Here is a 19,066-nt window from a genome sequence, read left to right as displayed (position 1 = left end):
GACATGTGATGCCACCATAACTTTCACTAAGATTCTGTGGCCAGTAAGAATTGTCACGTAAAAAGGGAACCTTCACAGGTCAATCTCCGCCCAGATCACATGAAGAACTCAAATTAAATTAACATGGTCTGAAACACTAATGCACAGCACTCAACTTTCGGACAATTTTGGATCTGTTCTTGAGCTGTAGTAATTACATGAGCACACTGTGTTTTAAATACAGTCAAAACTCAAGCAGGCAGTTTCTTCCAAGTTAAGGCATCACCAAACCTAAAGTATGGACTTAAGAAAAAGTGTCATTGATCCAAAATCATTATCTTTCTGAAATACCTAAGAAGAAAAAACCTGGAATCAGTAGTTATGTTACAACTTCGAGCGACTTTTCAATATTGTAAGAACTAATATTAGAAAACTCAAAAGCTTGGTCATTTGCCTTTTGCTACAACAGGATTTTAGCCTTCAATTTATTGACATGAAACCTCAATGCCAGTTTCAGTTTGCCCCTGATCACTTTTCTAGATACGTAATCACCACAGAGGCTGTTTTAAGATCCGTGTTTTCTAAATCTGCAGGTACTTGGAAATATGATGCACTGAGCTGTATCATGATTTCTTAACTAAAACCATGCTCATTAAAACAGCTTAATTTCCAAATATTTTTCCAGTGATTGCGCTAAATTAGAATAGCAAATTTGAAGATGGAATTTTCTAGTCCAATAAGCCTAGTACACAAAGCAATATTTGAATACATAATTTAAATGTTACAATGAAAGACATTGATGGCTTCTTCCAACTGTTTCCTATTAGTTTTCAGATTAATGAATTACAACACATACATACTTAGCACATGCATTTTTGAAAACCTGCTGTGCAACACCATAATGAGGAATACCACAAACCATTGTTGAAAGAGATAGTTTTGTTGGGGTTTTTTGTTTCTTAACGTCATTTCTGCTACAGTTACGGGAAATATTTCAGTTCCAGTACACCCAATAGAAGCATATCTGCAAGAAGTGTTGGGACAAAAGCATACATTAGAAAAACATTTTAAGTTTAAAAAATAGCTCTAGGATTTTTCTGACTATATGTTTATATGGTTTTTGCTACCAGCATCCAGTGACATTACAAATCTTCTGTGGTATACTAGAAAGTTGTACGATATAAACAAAGAGGCTTTTAAAAGCCCCTCGATGGGGGAGGGGGGAAAACAACCCACAACACAACTGTAAGAACAGGCAAACAGACAAACACAGAATAGTGTGCAGCTCTCTATACACAGGTGGCTCATTCTGACACACTATACAGGTGAGAGTATAAAGGAAAAACTTATGCTAATGAAAATTTCCAGGAATTTAATGGATTTTTTTTTATTCTTTGTCTTTACTTCCCTCCACCTAAGTTTAAAGCTCTCAGAAGCACTAGTAGACCTCCTGACAATTTAACCCAAACCAAGTGTTTGAGCAAGGCAGACTCTGTTATAAAATCTCACACAACCAACATCCTTTAATTAAATAGGTACCATTGTGCTCGGACATGTGTGAAAGCTAATCTGTAAGGATACCACTGGTACAATATACTACCTGTGCTTGGGTCACCTCCCATTAGGTCACAAAGTCCAATGACAATCAGTAACCATCGACATTGCCATTTTCTTCCTAGCTCTGAATAAATGACTCTACTATAATTTCAAAGTCCTTACTCCTTATTGAAGTTTACGTAAGATCAAAACATGTAAAATATCTTTTCCTCCTGGAAATGCAAAGAATGTCTTAAAGATACTATCAGGTATTATCATTGTGCTTCTACATTACTACAGCATAATTACCAAAGCCTTACTAATCCTGATGTGAAAAACACAATGCAGTTAACAGGCATCGATTTAAGGGGAAGGGGGGGAAGACAAAAATATTATTTTTGTTGAACCTAAGAGCTAACATAATCCTGAGGACACTGACTCAGTTTTACACAGTACACTGAATCTAGAAATGAATTATAAAACAGAGCATGTATTTTTCAGATCTGTGCAAAGAAACTTATTTTTAATAATCAGACACCAACCTACCTCAAGGAAAACAATGTATCATGATAATAATTAAAAGATATTTTTATTTAGGAGTCCATGCTCCTTTAAATAGTCACATACTCATAAAGTACAAAGCTCATGTAACCTAGTCAATGTTTTTCTCAAATCCCCACAAGTCGATTTACTTAAAAACACCAACTTCTGGATGGGTGCCTGGTGTACCAAACCTGTCCTGTCGTGCATATTTTTATACATGTTACTAAATTAGGAAAGCAGAGTGGACTAAGGTTATGCCAACTCTGAAAAAAGAACAGGGTCTGCGTCAGTTTGTGCCTCTACTTTTAAAGTCACAATCATTACTACAAAACCTGAACCTAAGTATCAAAGCAATCTACTCTAATCAGAGATGGTAATAAAAGCAAAAGGGAAATACTTGGGGGGGGGGGGGGGGGGGGGGAGAGACAAATTTATATCCCACCCCACCCCCCCTTGAAGGCTCTAAATCAAAATACGGTAAACAAGTTTAAAAAATTAGTTTGGACTACATATTTTAATGCCAGAACAGAATAACTGGCATGCTGTACCTACGATCAGTGGAAATCTACTGTGAAAAGGAGGTTAAGTAAGAAGTTGTGTTTATATGCCTTTAATTAAGACTTACTGAAATACCTTATATTAAGCTCTATTCAGAATCCCTACGTTGAGTATTCAAGAAGTCTTTACCAGTGAAATACCAGTATGAATAGTAAATACAGATATTGTACTTTATAGCAACTTTAAAAAAGTGAGAGAAATGAATATGCAGTTTTCATGTCTTAAGGTTTCTCTTGCCCCCAATTCGCAAAGCAAATCCCTATGCAAAAGACTTGGCAACAATCAGTTAACATTTGGAGGATTACTTTATAAATAGACAAAGCAGTAATCAACAATTATAGTTTGATGTCTAGTTTTAATAACAACTGAACCCTTCTTGTCACTACCATTGAAGTTACCTACACAAGGGGAAAAAAATTAATATTTATCTGTAAGCTATATTTTTCAAAATTCCTCTGCATGACCTCTTCGAGCCTTCCAGAAGTACAAGTTGTTTCAGTTACAAAATCTCACTGACCTTACCACTATTAATTTCCTATTAACTTAGAGGGTTATTTATTAAGGAGAGATAATTATTAATTTCCTAATAATGGGTGGAAAGACTCAATCCTCCCCAATATTAAATATGATCAACCTCAAAAAGGTGTGGTCTTAACAAATGGAATGGGAACACCCAAGTTCTATTTCTGGCTAACACTGACTCCTGCTGTGGCCTGGAGCAAATCACTTCTGTTAAAAACACTTTTTTCCATTCTGTAAAATGAGGGAGGATAACACTCCCTTATCAGCTTCACAGGATCTTTCTCAAGTGCTTTGAAGATGAAGTTTTATAAGCCTACAAATGTATTTTAATGAGGCTTAAACCGACTATATTTCTAAAACAATTTGCCTTAGAAAGGCAAAAGATTTGAACAGAAATGAAAGGAAGAGTATATGTGCTATTAACCTCCCTGAATATTGTTGCAGTTTGTACTTTAAAAAACACCAAAGGCAGATGAATAAATTTTCCTTCGGATTCTACCTAAATGAAGCAAAAGAGCAACAAGTGGATGCAATATGCAGGAGTCTCAAGAGACAACACAGAAATGTCAATTTGAAATGGAAGCCACACATTTCCTCATGTGGGGAAGAACAGGCATTTGCTAACCCTGCCTTTGACTCTTGCAGAAATCTATATCCCCCTTCAGCAACAGCAGCTGCTGGTGCTCCCTGCACTTTCACTTTACAGATCGAAGAAATAGCACTGCACAGTTTACATGAAGTTTGGTATTACTTGATGGCATTTTGCTTTTTTTTGGGGGGGTTGGCCTGATCAACATACTCAACTTTTGGTTTTTAAAGTTCCCGTTAAACAAACACAAAGGGAAAGTTGGTCTAGGCCATGTAAAGACAACTGCTGATTTTCATTTTTATTTTTTCCCTCCTCCCTTTCTTAAAGGGAACTTTGCCAAAAGATGGGCTGGGATCATAAACCATACCCTATTCTTTGTTCAGTTACTTAGCTTTTGCTCCTGACTTGGCAAAACATTAACCTTTTCATTTTAGTAAATCTATAATTAACTCCAACATGTGCTGAGTAAACATAACCTCATTTTTAATTAAATCTTAGAACAAGATGATACAACTTGCCATTTCTAAGGAGAAGTATCTCCTAAGTAATGTGCAATAAAAAAAATCTAATCCTTGTCAGATGTGAAACTGAAGTCCAACTTTGAGTACAACCCACCCTCTTTCAAGTCATCTGTTGTCCAAACATGCATTCACCAACTACAAGACCAAAATGTAAACCTGAAGAGCCATCACTTCACAAAAACAGTTTCCAAGGCTGAAGTGAACTCAAATATAAATGGCAGCAAGCAAAACAGAGATGACCTTGGCTTTGGGATGCTGTAAATATAATTTTACAGTATAGCTCACTGTGGGGTTTTTTTTCCCCTCAAATAATGCAATAATTCTTACAGAAAGAAAAAACAGGAGTTGAAATATCATATGCATTACAAACATCAGAAACAAAGGGGAACTTTCAAATTATTCAATCATAAGTGAGAAGATTAGAAAATTTACTTCTGACAGCACATTTGTATAGAACTAATTCTACAGTTCTAAATTAAAATTAGATCAATTCTTTGAATAAAAAGAAATCTCTACAAAAAAGGTAAGTTACTATGAAAACAATCTCAAAACTAAGTCAAGCTTATACGTAAATATAATAATATGAAATAATAACCACCTTTTTTCATGCTGCAACTCTAAGATTTTTTTCAAACAAGATCCATCGTTACATATTTCCAGATGGCCAAATCACAATTTAGATTACTGAAGTGCTATAGTTAAATAACAGAAAATTTTGTGTTCAAAAACTACATATACCAGAGCCAAATAAAAGAACCAAGAAATTGTTAGACAGAAGCTACAAGATTTTCATTTTGCAGAACAAAAAAATGCTGTGCAATTCAACGATGGAAAGTACTCCATGAACTTTTTAGTGTTAAATCTCATCTTCTTACCCATCTGCAATCCTTCTGATCAGCTCTCCTCTCAAAGACAGTCTCTTAGTGATTCTGATTACAATAGAACCTAGATCTATTGATGACTGCATTAGCAGAAGCAGATCCAATTATTAACCTTACCCAAAGTATATTCAAAACATGACTTCAAGAGTTTCAAAGCATTTTCTTCCAGCCATTTTATATTATATTTCCATTTCAACATGGTTATTCTGACCAAATTTTTCCCTTTACTTCTTATCAGGTTTAGCTTAGGGACCTTTCAAAAAATCCTCACAAAAATTTAATGATGCGTGATGGAAGCCCCATTGTTTCAGTGGCAGTGCACACTTAAACCAAGTGCCTTGAGGCCGAAGTACATGATCTTATCCATGAGTGACACTGATTTGTTAGTGTTTGCTTAGCACAAAGGTAGGATTATTATTTGCACTACAAGAGTGCCACAGCATAGAATGTGCTTTCTGATCTCCAAGGAACACAATTTCCATGCTTCACCCAATGCCCTTTTTCCCCCTCATCAGTCCTGTATTGCCCAATTTCTTCAGCAAACTAAGGCTTACATATTCATGCTGTATGCATGTATTTTTATCACTTTCCCCGATCTCCTCCCTTAAAAGTAACTTTATAAAGCTAGTTGGACAATCATGACCAAACCAGAAAAAACAAGTGAGGCCTTCATTACTAAACTCTCACAAGTTTTATGAAAATTTATACCTGGAGACTGAAATCTTGCTCATCACATTGAAGGTAAACCACACCACGGGCTCAACCTCTATTAGAGCCTGAAAAATGTCTACGGTCAGACTGAAGACATAAATCTTTATAGTCCTTCATTATGCATATCATTTCAGTTGTTTTAAAATTAGTTATGCTAGCCATATCTCAAATACTAAAAATGACTATTAAGAGCACATTTGTGGAACAAAACCATTAAAAATGGATAATGAATCAACATATACTATTAATTGAACTGTTTCTTTCAGTTCTTATTCACAAGGGAAACACAACAGAGAAAAATTCTTAAAATATAAAATGCAATAGAAAAGCATGGGTGTTCAGGCACTTAATGGCAAACATTTACCACCTCACTGTTGAGCAGTTTTAAGGGAGATAATTTTTTTAACAATTAAGGATACTACTAAGATGATCCTCCTAGATATCCATTGTAGTTTCAACAAAAACTGAGGGTACTTAGAACACCAGACACTGGGAAAAGAGACACAAGAGGAATGACAGCAACAACTCTGAAGTAAGCTTTTTATGTGATGACATCATTATGCTGCAAGTTGGCCTATGTAGTTACACAAGGTGAATACTGATCAGCCTTCCTTAACTGGGTCCTCTGCTGTGATAAACCGTTCACTGCCATTTGTGTGATATGTGCAGAACTAAGTCTGGAAGAAAATGATGGCCACAAGTTTTGAAAAGTTACTTCTGTAAATGACCATCACTTATAGCTGAAAGCTATTTTTTAATGCAGATGTTTAAATTCTGCACAAGCTGCACTAGTAGGAGCTAAATTATATCTTAAATGGTTACTCATTATAAAGAGTAATTAAGTGCTGTCTTTCCTTAACAATGCATTACAATGCAATATCTGCTGTGAAGACAGCAGTTAACACACAGTAAAATGATGTACTGCAGTAAAATCATGTCCCATGCTAGTTTATTTTATTAACTTTCCTAGGTTTTCTGACAGAATGATATTTAACACTGCTATGAAGATTCTGTTACCAATATAATTAAGGATAAAAAAATCAAAGCTTATTATTTTGCTCTATTTTTTCAGCTGTTGAATGTAAGTGTTCTTTTCAGAAGATTTTGTTATAAAATCACCTTTGAAATCTTTGCAATTTTACAAAGAATAAACTATGAAAATACGCTTGGAAGCCCTATTCAGGAAGTGTTGTGTTTCGGAAAACTCTCAGTGCAGCAGATTAACTCTCCAGTGGGCAAACTCTCCAGTATAAGTGAACGACTAATCTCGCTCAGACTGGTAACACTCAAGCTGTATGACATCCAGTCATGTTGATAGTGACAGCATTTGAACAGACAGGATTAGTAAAGACAGCAGTAATGGCATATATATAAACTGACGGTACACTACCAGCAAGAAAAGCAAAACCAGTCACCACTGGATTCTCCGATTCAAAAGTAGGCAATAGTAGTATTATTTCTAAGCATGCGAAATTTCCATGCACACAAAACTAAAATGCACTTAGCAACAATGCTCCACACCAAATTTTGTGAGCTTCAGGAGAAGTTAAATGCAGCGTGCCTATGCAGCTGATACCAGTTCCTAATCAAATGTGGTAGACTCGAAATCAACTCTTCAGTAATGTAAATTATCCTTTTGAAAGTCTTTTTTGGAACCTTTTTAAGTTATGTGTGAAGTTTTGCAGAAAATGTGTCACTTTTTCTTTGAACAAGTCTTTCTTTCATGGTACAGCACCATAAGGTAAATTATCTTTGAGGAACATAAAGCACTCCAATCACCCCTTCCTTTTGAATGTAGGACATCTGAGAATTGATGGAAATTTTATTGGCCTTGGGTCATAACGTTTAACAGGTTTATCTAATTTCATTCCAGAGCATTTACATAGTCATATAAATTTTCTTCTTTCTAATCATAATCATCCTTTGACATGTTCTTAAGCTTATTATACCTAGAAAAGTACAAGGAAAGGACAGCTAGATTTCTGTACCCAAAACTTCAAGGAGCAATTGCAATACATTTCTTGAGAATAATATGAACTTACAAACATACAAAGGTCACATTGAGAAGTTAGTTAAAACTAGGGCCAAAAGATAATCCTGTTCAGTTAGACAAGTTTTTTTAAAAGCTGGCTTTGGATTTTTATCATCTCTGCAGATCAGAAAATGAAAATATGCCAGAAAAAGATTAAAAAATAATGTAATTTTAAAATATTTTAAAATCACCATCACCTTATGTGGAAAGATATAAGCAGACATAACTTCTTCCATTGCCCTTATCAAAGTATTTTAATAGCAAAAAAAAATTATTCAAAATCTGCCTATGGACAACTTTTTCTGGCCTTGTATCACATTTAATTTGAAGAAATTTTGCTTTTTTATTATAAACTAGCAAGACTAACATTTGTTATTTACTGTCATAGTAAAATATAACTGCCATAGGCAAACCTACTAGACATGTGTCTTTGTAGAAAATACAAGAACGGTGCTGTTGGGCAAATAGAAAGAAAGGAAGGACTGGAATCCTTTATAGTCCGGAAAACTGGGAGAAATATCACGTCATTTTATTGTAATGACAGTTGTCACTGGCATTTTGGTTCTTCTCAAGGCAGTTCAATATTTTCTTGATACAACGACAAAGACTGTTCAACAGTTACATTTTTTCCCCACTTGAGAAGCATTTTTCAGGACTTTACCTCAAGTACATACAGCATGACTTTTTTCTAACTACAGAGTATATTTAATACAATACATACACAATGGCAATCCATGCCTAGTCTTTAAGTACAAGTTTTACCATGCTTCAACTGTAAGATACGAATAAACACAGAGCAGATCACCATGCATATTAAGTTCAAATGGAATTTGTCATTACTGTAATCCCGCACCCATTTGTACTCACCTGCAGGTAAATATTTCAGCTGGTTGTTAGCTAAGCGAAGATGACGTAAAGATCTCAGGCGGCCAATCTCTGGACACACAATTTCAAGGGCATTATCACTTAGATCCAGAAACTGCAGTTTAACGAGGGAGCCAATGGCTTGTGAGAGAACAGATTAAAACATGAATGTGACCCAACATTAACATTAAAATCTTAATAGGACTATGAGAGGATAAAAAGCCACAGTACCTAACAACTGTATCTGAGGAGATTTTGACATATTAAAGCCAGTGTCACAACTGAATGACATCATTTGTGAAAATGCTTATCTATGTAACAAACAGTACTGCTGGCAGTGAGACAGGGAAGAAAATAAGTGATGTACAGAATACTCTCATTTCTAGATTATCCTCAAACGATTCTGCTCTGAAGTCACTTCTCCCACTCCTTTGTTCTGAGTCTATCCAATTTATATATTTAGAGAGCGCCGGAAGTACTTCCCTGAACTCGAGCACATAACTCTATAATTAAGAAAGAGAAACTAGTACAAGTTCTTGATACTTTACGTTTTTAAACTGTCATGTGCTAAACCAGCAGAGTATTCTGTGTGTAACTGGCTGAAAGCAGAAAACACTCCCCATTTTTGCTTCTGTCAATGAGTACCATTTAGCTTTTTCACTTTCTGCAATTATAACTGAAGCAAAGAGCATTAAGGTGCATTTGAGAATTCATTAAAATAATTTAACATAGTATAAACAAGGATATTATTGACAAAGAGCCACACTGGCATATTTTCTATGAAAATTTTTTCTGTTTTATGGGAAAATAAAGGAAAAATAGGCCTCTTCAAAGAAGAAAAATGAATATTTTATGATTCCTGCCACTTATTGTGAGCTGGTAGATTACTTACCTTCAGGTACAACAACTATGTTATTTGAATGAAGGTACCTGGGGGGAGGAGAAAAAAAGCAGAGGACACCACCTGTTACCCTCAAGGACTTCTGCTACATAATCAGTTTGCAAAATATCCAATTTCAGACTGAAAGAGCACCCTCAAAAGCCATTCCTCTCTATGACCACAAAAGCTGTGGAAACTGTATAAACCAGCAATGGACAGGTACTTAAGCTTCACTTAGACTATTAAATGATTAATACCAAAATAAAAGAGAATTACATATAATTATTTAAAACAAAGCATTCACAGTTATAGTAATAAAGGTCTTTAGTTTTGAGAGTCCTAAGAGGGAGAAAAAAAAAAAAAAAGTAAAAAGAATAAAGCAGAAGGAATAACCAGAGTGAACCATATTTGATCACCAGGTTATTCCATACTAAATGCTGGGCAAGAAATGAAAAAAACCCAAACCCACACAAGTTATAAGATTACAAACACTTTCCCCTACACATAAACTGTTACAACTCTACTGACTGAAGAAACAAGCACACGATCTACTCACTGCAAGTGGGTTTTTCAAACCTAGAGTACACTTTTCAAAAGAAAAACCTGATCTTGCCCGTGGTCATTTAGGTAGATACTGAAGGTGACCAGATCTCTCACTAAGAATATTCAGCACCCTCTGCTGAAGTACTTCTAGTACTACCAGTAACATAAAAACTCTTCTTAGATTTTACACATTTTAGTTTTCAATCAACGTTGCTTCAAATGAACAAATGCGTCTTTTAGAAAATAACGGTAGCAAAATTTTCAAATATTGATCTCCAATTGTAAAGGAATACTGCGTACTCAATGTCCAATTGCTTAGACACACATGGGAATTATTTGCACAGCATTATTTTTTTCCACTATATTCAAACACCACTTCCTAAAGTAGAAGCCTGTCTTTTGGCGGAGATACAGGCAGAACAAGGAAAAAGACATAAATGCTTGTGACCTGTTTCACTCAAGCACGAAAAAATAAATATGAGGATCTACATCTAGTATTCCCAGCATGAGGGACATGATATATAAAGAAACAAAGACAACAGTGAAAGTTTTGAAAAGTGAAATCACCAAGAATGTTAACTTTCAGGAAAATGAAAATTAGTTAAGTTTGTCTTTAAAAATTTAAAGCTACTGTAACATATAATTCTTTAAATAAATCTTTGTATTTTGTGGTCTCTGTCAACAAAACATCTCTTACCATCTGATTAAAAACTGACTTGTATTATCAGAGCTACACAAACTAAAGGCCTACCACAGTCCTCCCTAGACCACCAGAATGTGTGGGATAATGGTGGTACAACTAAGCTTACTGAACACCAATTAATTAGATTTGACTCCTACAATTCAGCGTCTGTAAGAGATTCTTTTAAGCTGTAATTTATCCAGGTTTTCCGAAAGGCACCATCAGATAACAAGGAGATTTCCTGATACCCCATGGCAAATAACTACATACTAGAGTATATCAAATACAGAAATGTTTATTTTACTGCTTCAGAGCATAAACTTACTCTCAAGACCAAGGCATGATGAGACACGACTGTCTCTTAAGCAAGTAGGAGACTGCAGTGACCTACAAAACAGCTCAATTATACTGCGGTCGCGTGTACCAGAAAGGTGTGGTTTCAAGAGCCAAATTAAGATTACAAGATCAGACAGCTGAATACATTAAAACTACTCAGATACACACCTCCTCCTGTTTGGAGCTTTTCATTAAATAAACAGAATCAATGGTTCATCAGTTACTCAACTTAAAGTGAATCAAATGAGTTAAAAGGGAAAAAGAGGATGTCCCTTTTACCCACCAACCCCACCTCCCCATCCCCCTCCCATGCTACGACACAAGGAAATCATAACCTTACAAGAAAAGGGGAGGGAAGAAAACCTTGACTCAGGGGCTTAAAGCTTAAAATTAATTGCCAAAATTATACAGTTCATGTGACATCTATTCTTTGGACAAGATTGGATAAACTACTCTGCCTACAGCAGTCATCAATAGTTACTACCCCTGCTTGCTCATTCCTGCTCCTATTTGACAATCTGTGACTTGGTTCCAAAAAAACTTATTACTGCAATCACCAAAACTGAAATCATAATACCCCTGGTAGCTGGGGTGGAAATGAGCAACGAGGGCTGGGCTGGAGGCAGTAACCTGTTCCTCTGGCTCTGTCACAACCATCTGACCATTAAATCTGGAGGTTCTAGTGCTGTATCAGGGTGACAACAGTCTACACAGGAGTTGGGGGGTAATTGTTTTTTCCCTCAGCAGCGCAGACATTTGCGTAACAGTTCTTGTTATAAAATAAACAAGAAATTATACAAAATATTAACATGCAAAGGAATACATCTGGATATACTGCATTAAAAAAAACAAAAAACAAAAAAAAAAAAACCCAACAAAAAAAAAATAACCCTTTCCTGCCCTCCAAGAAAACCTTTCACACTTCAAGAGATAGGTTATATGCAAGCAATACATTCTAGAATTTTTTTTAGGTAAGATGGATCAGCATAATAAAAACATTAGAACTCCTACAGAAACTCACAATTCCACGAGGTTTGGAAGCTTCTGTGCAAGGTTTTCTGGCTGAAAAAGAGTTAGAGATTTTTTTTAGGTTTCAAAACAAAAAACAGACACACACATATTGTGTACCCAACTCATTTTAATAACCATACTAAAACATGTCAGCAGCCAATCACAGAAAAAAGGGCAGCAAGGAGTTTGCATACAATACCCTATTTCCACACCCCCGCACACTCTCCATCAGTGCAATCTGGGATATATCAAGGGTGAGCAATTTCTACTACTGAAATGGAACTACAGCCCAGAAGTGACATTAACATGTCCTCAACCAAACAGTAGTCAGAATTCTGAGGCTAAAAAGATAGATTACCAAAACCTTACTTTTGAAAATAATTCAAATAACTGTTCGGTGAAGCCAAGAGACTGCTAAGAAGCTGCAGCCTTTACAGACTTAAAGCAGAAAAAGAATTATGCAAGATGTCTAACCACAATGTGTTTTACTTCATAATGCTGCTAAATGGTAAATGACCTACAAACTTTTGTGTAGCTTAATCAATTATCACCAAGCCAGAAGTGCTGAATCCATCAAACTAAGATTTCCATATCTACATATTAACATGCATATAATTTTCTAACTGCTGAGTGATCCCTACCTGCAATTCTTTTCCTTGATGGCATTAATAACCATGAACATGTATCACAAAATCGGCTTCACAAGTTTCACATGTCATGTCGAGAACTGTATGTACTCAAAATTATTCAAAGTTAAGACAGTTTTATTGCTTAAGAGATCTATTTTAAACATAGATATGTTTTATTGAAAAAAGTTTTTACAACACACATATATGCAAAACCAAACAAATTTTAAGAGCAGCTTGATCACATAGTCAATTTCCTGTCCAAAAAAACCCTAGCAATTTTCACTGTCATGTAAACTTAAGGTATATTATTATCTAAAATACGTTGTGTGTATAAATTTATTATGACTGAATTCACTAACCTGAAAAAGTAATATCAAAATATTCTTTTGTAGCATACATGCCACATCCCAGATCTCAGTACAAAAAATAGTCTGCTTTTAACTATGGAGCAGCAAACGATGGCTCAATAAATGAAACCGTTGACGTCAAGACTCAAGAAACAGGCTATAACTAATCAGTTGTTGCCACCTACTGGCAGGTTTGTCACAGGACAGTCATCTTCTCGGCACAGAATTTTACTTGGTCAACGGGAAACGCCTAGGCTGGGAAAATACACAAAGGCTGCAACACGCTCAAGCACAGAAAAAAAGCTCAAGTTTTAATTTAAAAAAAATGAAGAGGGAATGTGAAAAAACAAAAGCACTTTCATCCTACACCCTTTAGAATAAGGATGCTGACCTGAATCGCAAACTATTTTCACACTATACACAAAGGTTATACTTTTATTCTTGTTTTAACTGCTTCTTACTGTAAGCCCGCTAAACTCATGAGAGAGACTACAGTTTAGCAATTCTATACTAGAAGTCCTGCTTATCTTCTTGAGTACCACAAAAACAATGGGTCTGAGTAAAAATTGTTCAATATAACATCCCACAATGAAATTAAGATTAAAAAACGCTATGCATTATTCATCAATCGAGAGGTTAAACAAACTCTGTTCTCTACTGCCAACATGACAACAAACAAGGATGATAAAGGATTCACCATTCTGCCACCAGTTTAGTGAAGACTGTCTTGCCCTCACACCCAGTGGACGTAATTCAAAAAGTAAACCTGATCAGTTTGAACAAGACAGCACTGCATATTCTGAGTTAGTAAATTAAGAACAATCGTTCTTTGATATGGGTAGATCGTGATTCTGACAGATCCATCAAGCCAAATTCATATTTCCATTTAATAAAAGGGGAAATAGGATTACTGGAGGGCTAATGTTATCAGTCAAACATTAAAGGAGAAGCTAGAAGACTTGATGCTGGGATACAGGTGTGCTATATAGGCTTTTCAATCCATTCATTATGTCATAGCCCTCTATCATTTCCATCTTGCCAATGAAGACAGAAATGAAATTATTCTCAGGGAAAGTATATGTAAATTCTGTCAGCATAACTATTCCAGATGTTTTCACAGGAGCCATCTGTCAAGGACTAGTCATTTTGGTAGAGCAAAGAACAAAAGCTGATTTAGTCAACATTTTTCAGAATGCTGAAGGATGAACTGATGCTACAAAAACACCATCTAAATTTTAAAAAATATGGTGCAGATTTAGTTGCAATGATTGCTCATAATGCATACACAGTTTAAAGTATTTCCTGATGAGCTAATACTCATCATCTTGCAATCAATCAAGAGTACAAGACCAAAAGAAACTTCTTCCTTCAATAACCCATTTGTTTTCAACTGTTCAGATGAGATGAGCTCTCCCCCTCCCGCAGTGTAACATTACTTCTTTACTGAAAATGAGAGCAATGAACGTAAAAAAAAATTCATTATGAAAATACTGCTTTGTAGAAATACTGACAACTGCTGCTCTCCCCCACTCCTCCTATTTTTTCCCCTCTCCATCTTCTCTTTTTGCAAGAGGAATTAACCCAAATCTCTCAACCTTCTCTCCTGCAGCACATTCTCTAAAGATCCCTTGTTGCTGCTTTCTAGGTTCTTTCCAATTTACCTAGGTTGTTCCCAGGTACGAAACTCCAGACTCCTTGCCCCAGCTTATGCTTTAACAGTATCCAATAATTATTTCCTTCTGCGTTCATTGGAGATTTTGGAACACAGAAAATTTCACAAAGACATCTGCCTTTCTTAATAACATGTTTCATCTGTTTTGGTCCACTGCAACTTCCAACATCTATTCTGCTGCTCAGTGAATGAGAACCTGTTTTGTTTGCCTAGTTCCTAGCTACAGTGCTATGCATTTGAATGATATTCCACCAAGTCTATTATGAGCAAGTTATCCTGATCATTCCGAATCCTAATGCTCTACTTCACACTATTTGCAAGTCACTTTGCCTAGGTATGATCTACATTTTAAGTATTGTTTCAGTTCCTTTATCCCAGGCCTCAATTACCGTACTTAACAGTATTGGGCAAGAGCTGCCTTCCATATTTGCTAGATCTTCTGTTGACAGTAACCATGGGTAATTACTCTTATGCCATTTTACACATCTGTTGGCTGGTACTATTAACAGACATTAAGAGGGAAAGGGAACTAAACCGTTACTTGCAAGACTTTGTTTTGGTTTCTGTTTTGCACTGAGGAAAACAAAACCAGGGTCTTAACACATACATAAAGAAAGTGATAGGCAAAACTCTCCTCATTATTGTTGTTTCATCTTTTGAGCAGTCAGTTCATGAACCTTACAAGTCCCAATAATAACTGAATTTCACAACGTGTCAGAACAAAACTGTTTACAGTCTTTGTTTAATTATTAAGGCAGCTTTAATTTGTAACCATGAATCCTATAAATTATTAAGCAAAGGACTTGCCCAGAAAATGGCGAGTGCCAAAATAATTCTCTACAGTACATGCAAACTGAAGTGACCCATTCAAGATGACGAAAAGGCATAAAATCTTCAGAATCCTTTCAGCTTTGGCCCATGAAGTGAAAACTTTATTGAAGATTTCCAATGTGTGTAAAGGTTTGACAGTGATACTATTCCTTAAACTAGAACACTGGACTCTTTCTAGGAAGCACTGAAAACCATCTAATTTTGGTGAATTTTAAGTAGTCAGGCCCTCCAGCACTTCTGCCCTGGCTATTATTTTACCAATCATGCCATGGAAGAGCCCAAGGAAAAAAAAAAAAAAAAAACCAAACAAAAAAACCCACACAGACCAAAGAACAATCAAACAAAAAACCCCATGAATTACTTGGAGACTCGAGCCTGTTGACAGTGGCAAGTTTTGACTCTCTATAGTCTTACCAGCTCAGGATGTGTTACACAGCTATTTAACTACGCCACACTGAATTCTGAGGTCACAACATTCATTCAGGGTGAGAATTTCTTCAATTCAAGGAAAAACAACAAAACAAAAAGACACCACCACAGAAAATCCCACAACCATGACTGTTTGTTCTATCAACAGCAGCCCACAGACACAAATTTTCATTGGCACCTTAACAGTAAGCTTCAAATTAGAGCCAATAAGATTAATTAAATCAGTAGGACTGATGATGCCTTTCAAATCAGGCATGCACCAAAGTAAAGGCTGTTTAGCCTAATGAAGGAATGTAGACTAGACTGAATAGCATCACCTAAGAGTAGAAAGGCCTGATGATTTACATGAGCAAAATTTATGGCAGTTAAAAAAAAACAAAAACACAAACCAAAAAACAACAAACTTCACAAGAAAACCCCCAGCAGATCTTCACAGAGCTTCAAAAGGGTAACCATAAAATGTCAAAGTTTCATTTATTACTCTCTACATTACCTATGCAAGTTCAAACATAATACAAGCAAATACTCATATTTCACAAAGGATGACATCATTCAAGATCAGATTCGCTGTAAGATTATCATTACTTTTTAAAAAATTATCTTGTTTTTTCTGTTCCAAAATATCAGAATTCCTAAAACATACAAGTAAACATTACAATAAAGAGGTTGTCGTACCAATGTGGTCAGGGAATTTCTTTTCATATAAAGTCTCTCCAAGTACTGCAGCCCCTCATCTTTCAGTAACTCCAAAGGGAAGTGATGGAGATTTCGGTAATTTAAGAACAAGTTCTTGTGCTTTTCCAGTTTTGCCTCAGAGATTGTTTTACATAGTTCTGACGCCATGACTATTCCTGTTCCAAGCACCACATCTAGTGCATTGCGTCTTCTGAAAGCAGACCCATTTCTAAGAAACAAAAAGAGAAAAAGACCCCACCATTATCAAGGTGTATGCCATGCATTCTTTTGCAGAATTATTTATTACGTATTATCTGATAATTTACCTAAACACACTTGTTTCAGTTAATACATAAAGTATCCAGAACATCCACACAATATTTTCTGGATTAAGTTTTAGCATGTTATTGGACTGTCAATACAAAGATTTTAAGGTATAATGCTCTTCTTCATCCATCTTCAAAGGACCTTTCAGATAATTTTGTTAAAGTTGCCACCACAAGAAGTGGCAGGGCGGAAGGAAGAAACCTCTCCCTAAAAAGCATTACCTATGTCCTATATCTATTCTGTGAAGAACGCTAAAAAGAAGAACCCACAGATAAGAAAAATGCACAATTTATTAGAGGACTTAGAATGCAGGTGACTAAAATGCCTTTATGTAGCTTTTAAACCTGAATGACAAAAGGCAACGAAAGTCTGTTAAGCTTTCCCATATAAGACTACCAGAAAAATTTATCAGTTGGAAAAGTTATTGGGGATGGTCAGTCAGTAAGGCCATTTTAAAATAATAAATTAATATGTGAGAAATCTGAAACTTGCAGTAATTTATAGAGCGCTAGATGTGACAGCAGATTTTCAGCACTCTTTACTAAAAATACCAGAAAGAACTAAATGTCAAGCTTCAAGTCATAATTTCAAAAAACCCTAAAGTATGAAGGCATACTTTTGAACATACATATGAAGACATAAAAATTAACTCCTACCTGAAACGAGACTTTATTTAGCTTGTTTTTATGTCTAGCCAAAATTCTAGTCATTATTATGTTGTCTACATTTAGATAACAGCAGCAATGCTGTATCTTCTCAACTGTCTCAGAAGTCAGGAGAACACAATAAATCCAGACCATTTATAATGTGAAGCTAACAGTTTTTGCTTCAGATTTATCTGTATAAATCTATTGCCATTAATGAAAGACAAGGTGTTAACTGCTTTCCACCAATAACATTTCCTATTTTAGTTCACTCCTTCACTGAAGGACAGATTTGAATCATAACAGATATTGGAAGTGAAGGTACTGACTTACAGTCAAGAACCCTGTCTGACTATATGGTAGTCGTAAACAAAACTCCTTACCCATTTGAAGACTGACAATTGGACTATACATGTAAATCAAGTGACTTCATCAGTTTCAGTAATTCCCTTGATATGCAGATAAGCAGCTTTTACCAGTGACCCATGTCCTTCTTGAAGGATACAGCATTTATTTTCTTGAGAGTCCCATAAGCGTTACCAATCACACTTAGGTATAATACCCTGCACACCTTTTCTAGTCTTGAGTTATGCCCAATTCAAGCCATGGTATGATCAGTTCTGTAAGCAAATGATTACGAGAATCCCTTATAAGATTACTAAGTATCAGTCCAACTTTGGTCAAACAGTATTAGTATGAGAAGAACCGTGGCTGTAACAGATGCCTTCATCAGCTATCTTAAGGAGTCAGGGTGCACATGCTACTGACCCTTGGCACTAGCAACATTAAAGCTACTTTAGCTGAACAGATAAAGGAAATTAAGCTCCTACAATTACAAACTCCACAACTATAACATTAAAATAATTCAAGGAAAAGCATTAGAATTTTTAACATGCACAGTCTGAATTTGAGCTTTAACTGCTGCAATGTAAGAAACGGTAAAGGAAAGCTCATCTTTCCCTAAGGTATTTTTTCCAAATGAAAAGCTACAAAGTCACAAGACACATGCATAAACATCCAATCGCCTTTCCATTTGTCCAGAGGTGCTTTTTAGGTGCTCTGCACTTGCGGACTTCACTTCAGTGTTGTGCCTCCATTTACCAAGTGGACCACATTTAGCCATGGCATTCATGAATACACAGACATGCAAGCCCACACATGCAAATTCCGTAACGTACTCTATTTTGGCTCTTACTTCAAAGGAAAAACCTCCCACTCCCTTCCACCAGCAGCCAAACTTTTTCTCTCTAAATCATCTTTTTTTCCAGCGATAAGACACAGCACTCCCAAAAAGGAAGACACACAATCGTGGTCTTGAAGGAAG

General features: G+C 35.8%; 1 protein-coding gene across 3 annotated transcripts in view; it reads right to left on the bottom strand.

The window, feature by feature from the left end:
- Positions 1-19,066, bottom strand: part of LRRC28 (leucine rich repeat containing 28) — a 91,685-nt gene that overhangs the window by 47,230 nt on the left and 25,389 nt on the right. For all 3 annotated transcript variants that reach the window (XM_080397240.1, XM_080397239.1, XM_080397241.1), the window contains exons 2-5: positions 16,772-17,000; positions 12,199-12,239; positions 9,629-9,666; positions 8,740-8,877 (exon numbers count right to left, since the gene is read on the bottom strand). In XM_080397240.1, the coding sequence (XP_080253366.1) occupies positions 8,740-8,877; positions 9,629-9,666; positions 12,199-12,239; positions 16,772-16,939 (385 nt within the window). In that variant the 5' untranslated portion in view covers positions 16,940-17,000. The remainder of the gene's footprint in view (positions 1-8,739; positions 8,878-9,628; positions 9,667-12,198; positions 12,240-16,771; positions 17,001-19,066) is intronic.

The sequence above is a fragment of the Falco punctatus genome, assembly GCF_963210335.1.
Source record: "Falco punctatus genome assembly, chromosome: 7".
Taxonomy (NCBI): Eukaryota; Metazoa; Chordata; class Aves; order Falconiformes; family Falconidae; genus Falco; species Falco punctatus.
The sequence above is the reverse complement of the archived record's forward strand: the minus strand, read 5'-3'. Positions and strand labels throughout refer to the sequence as shown.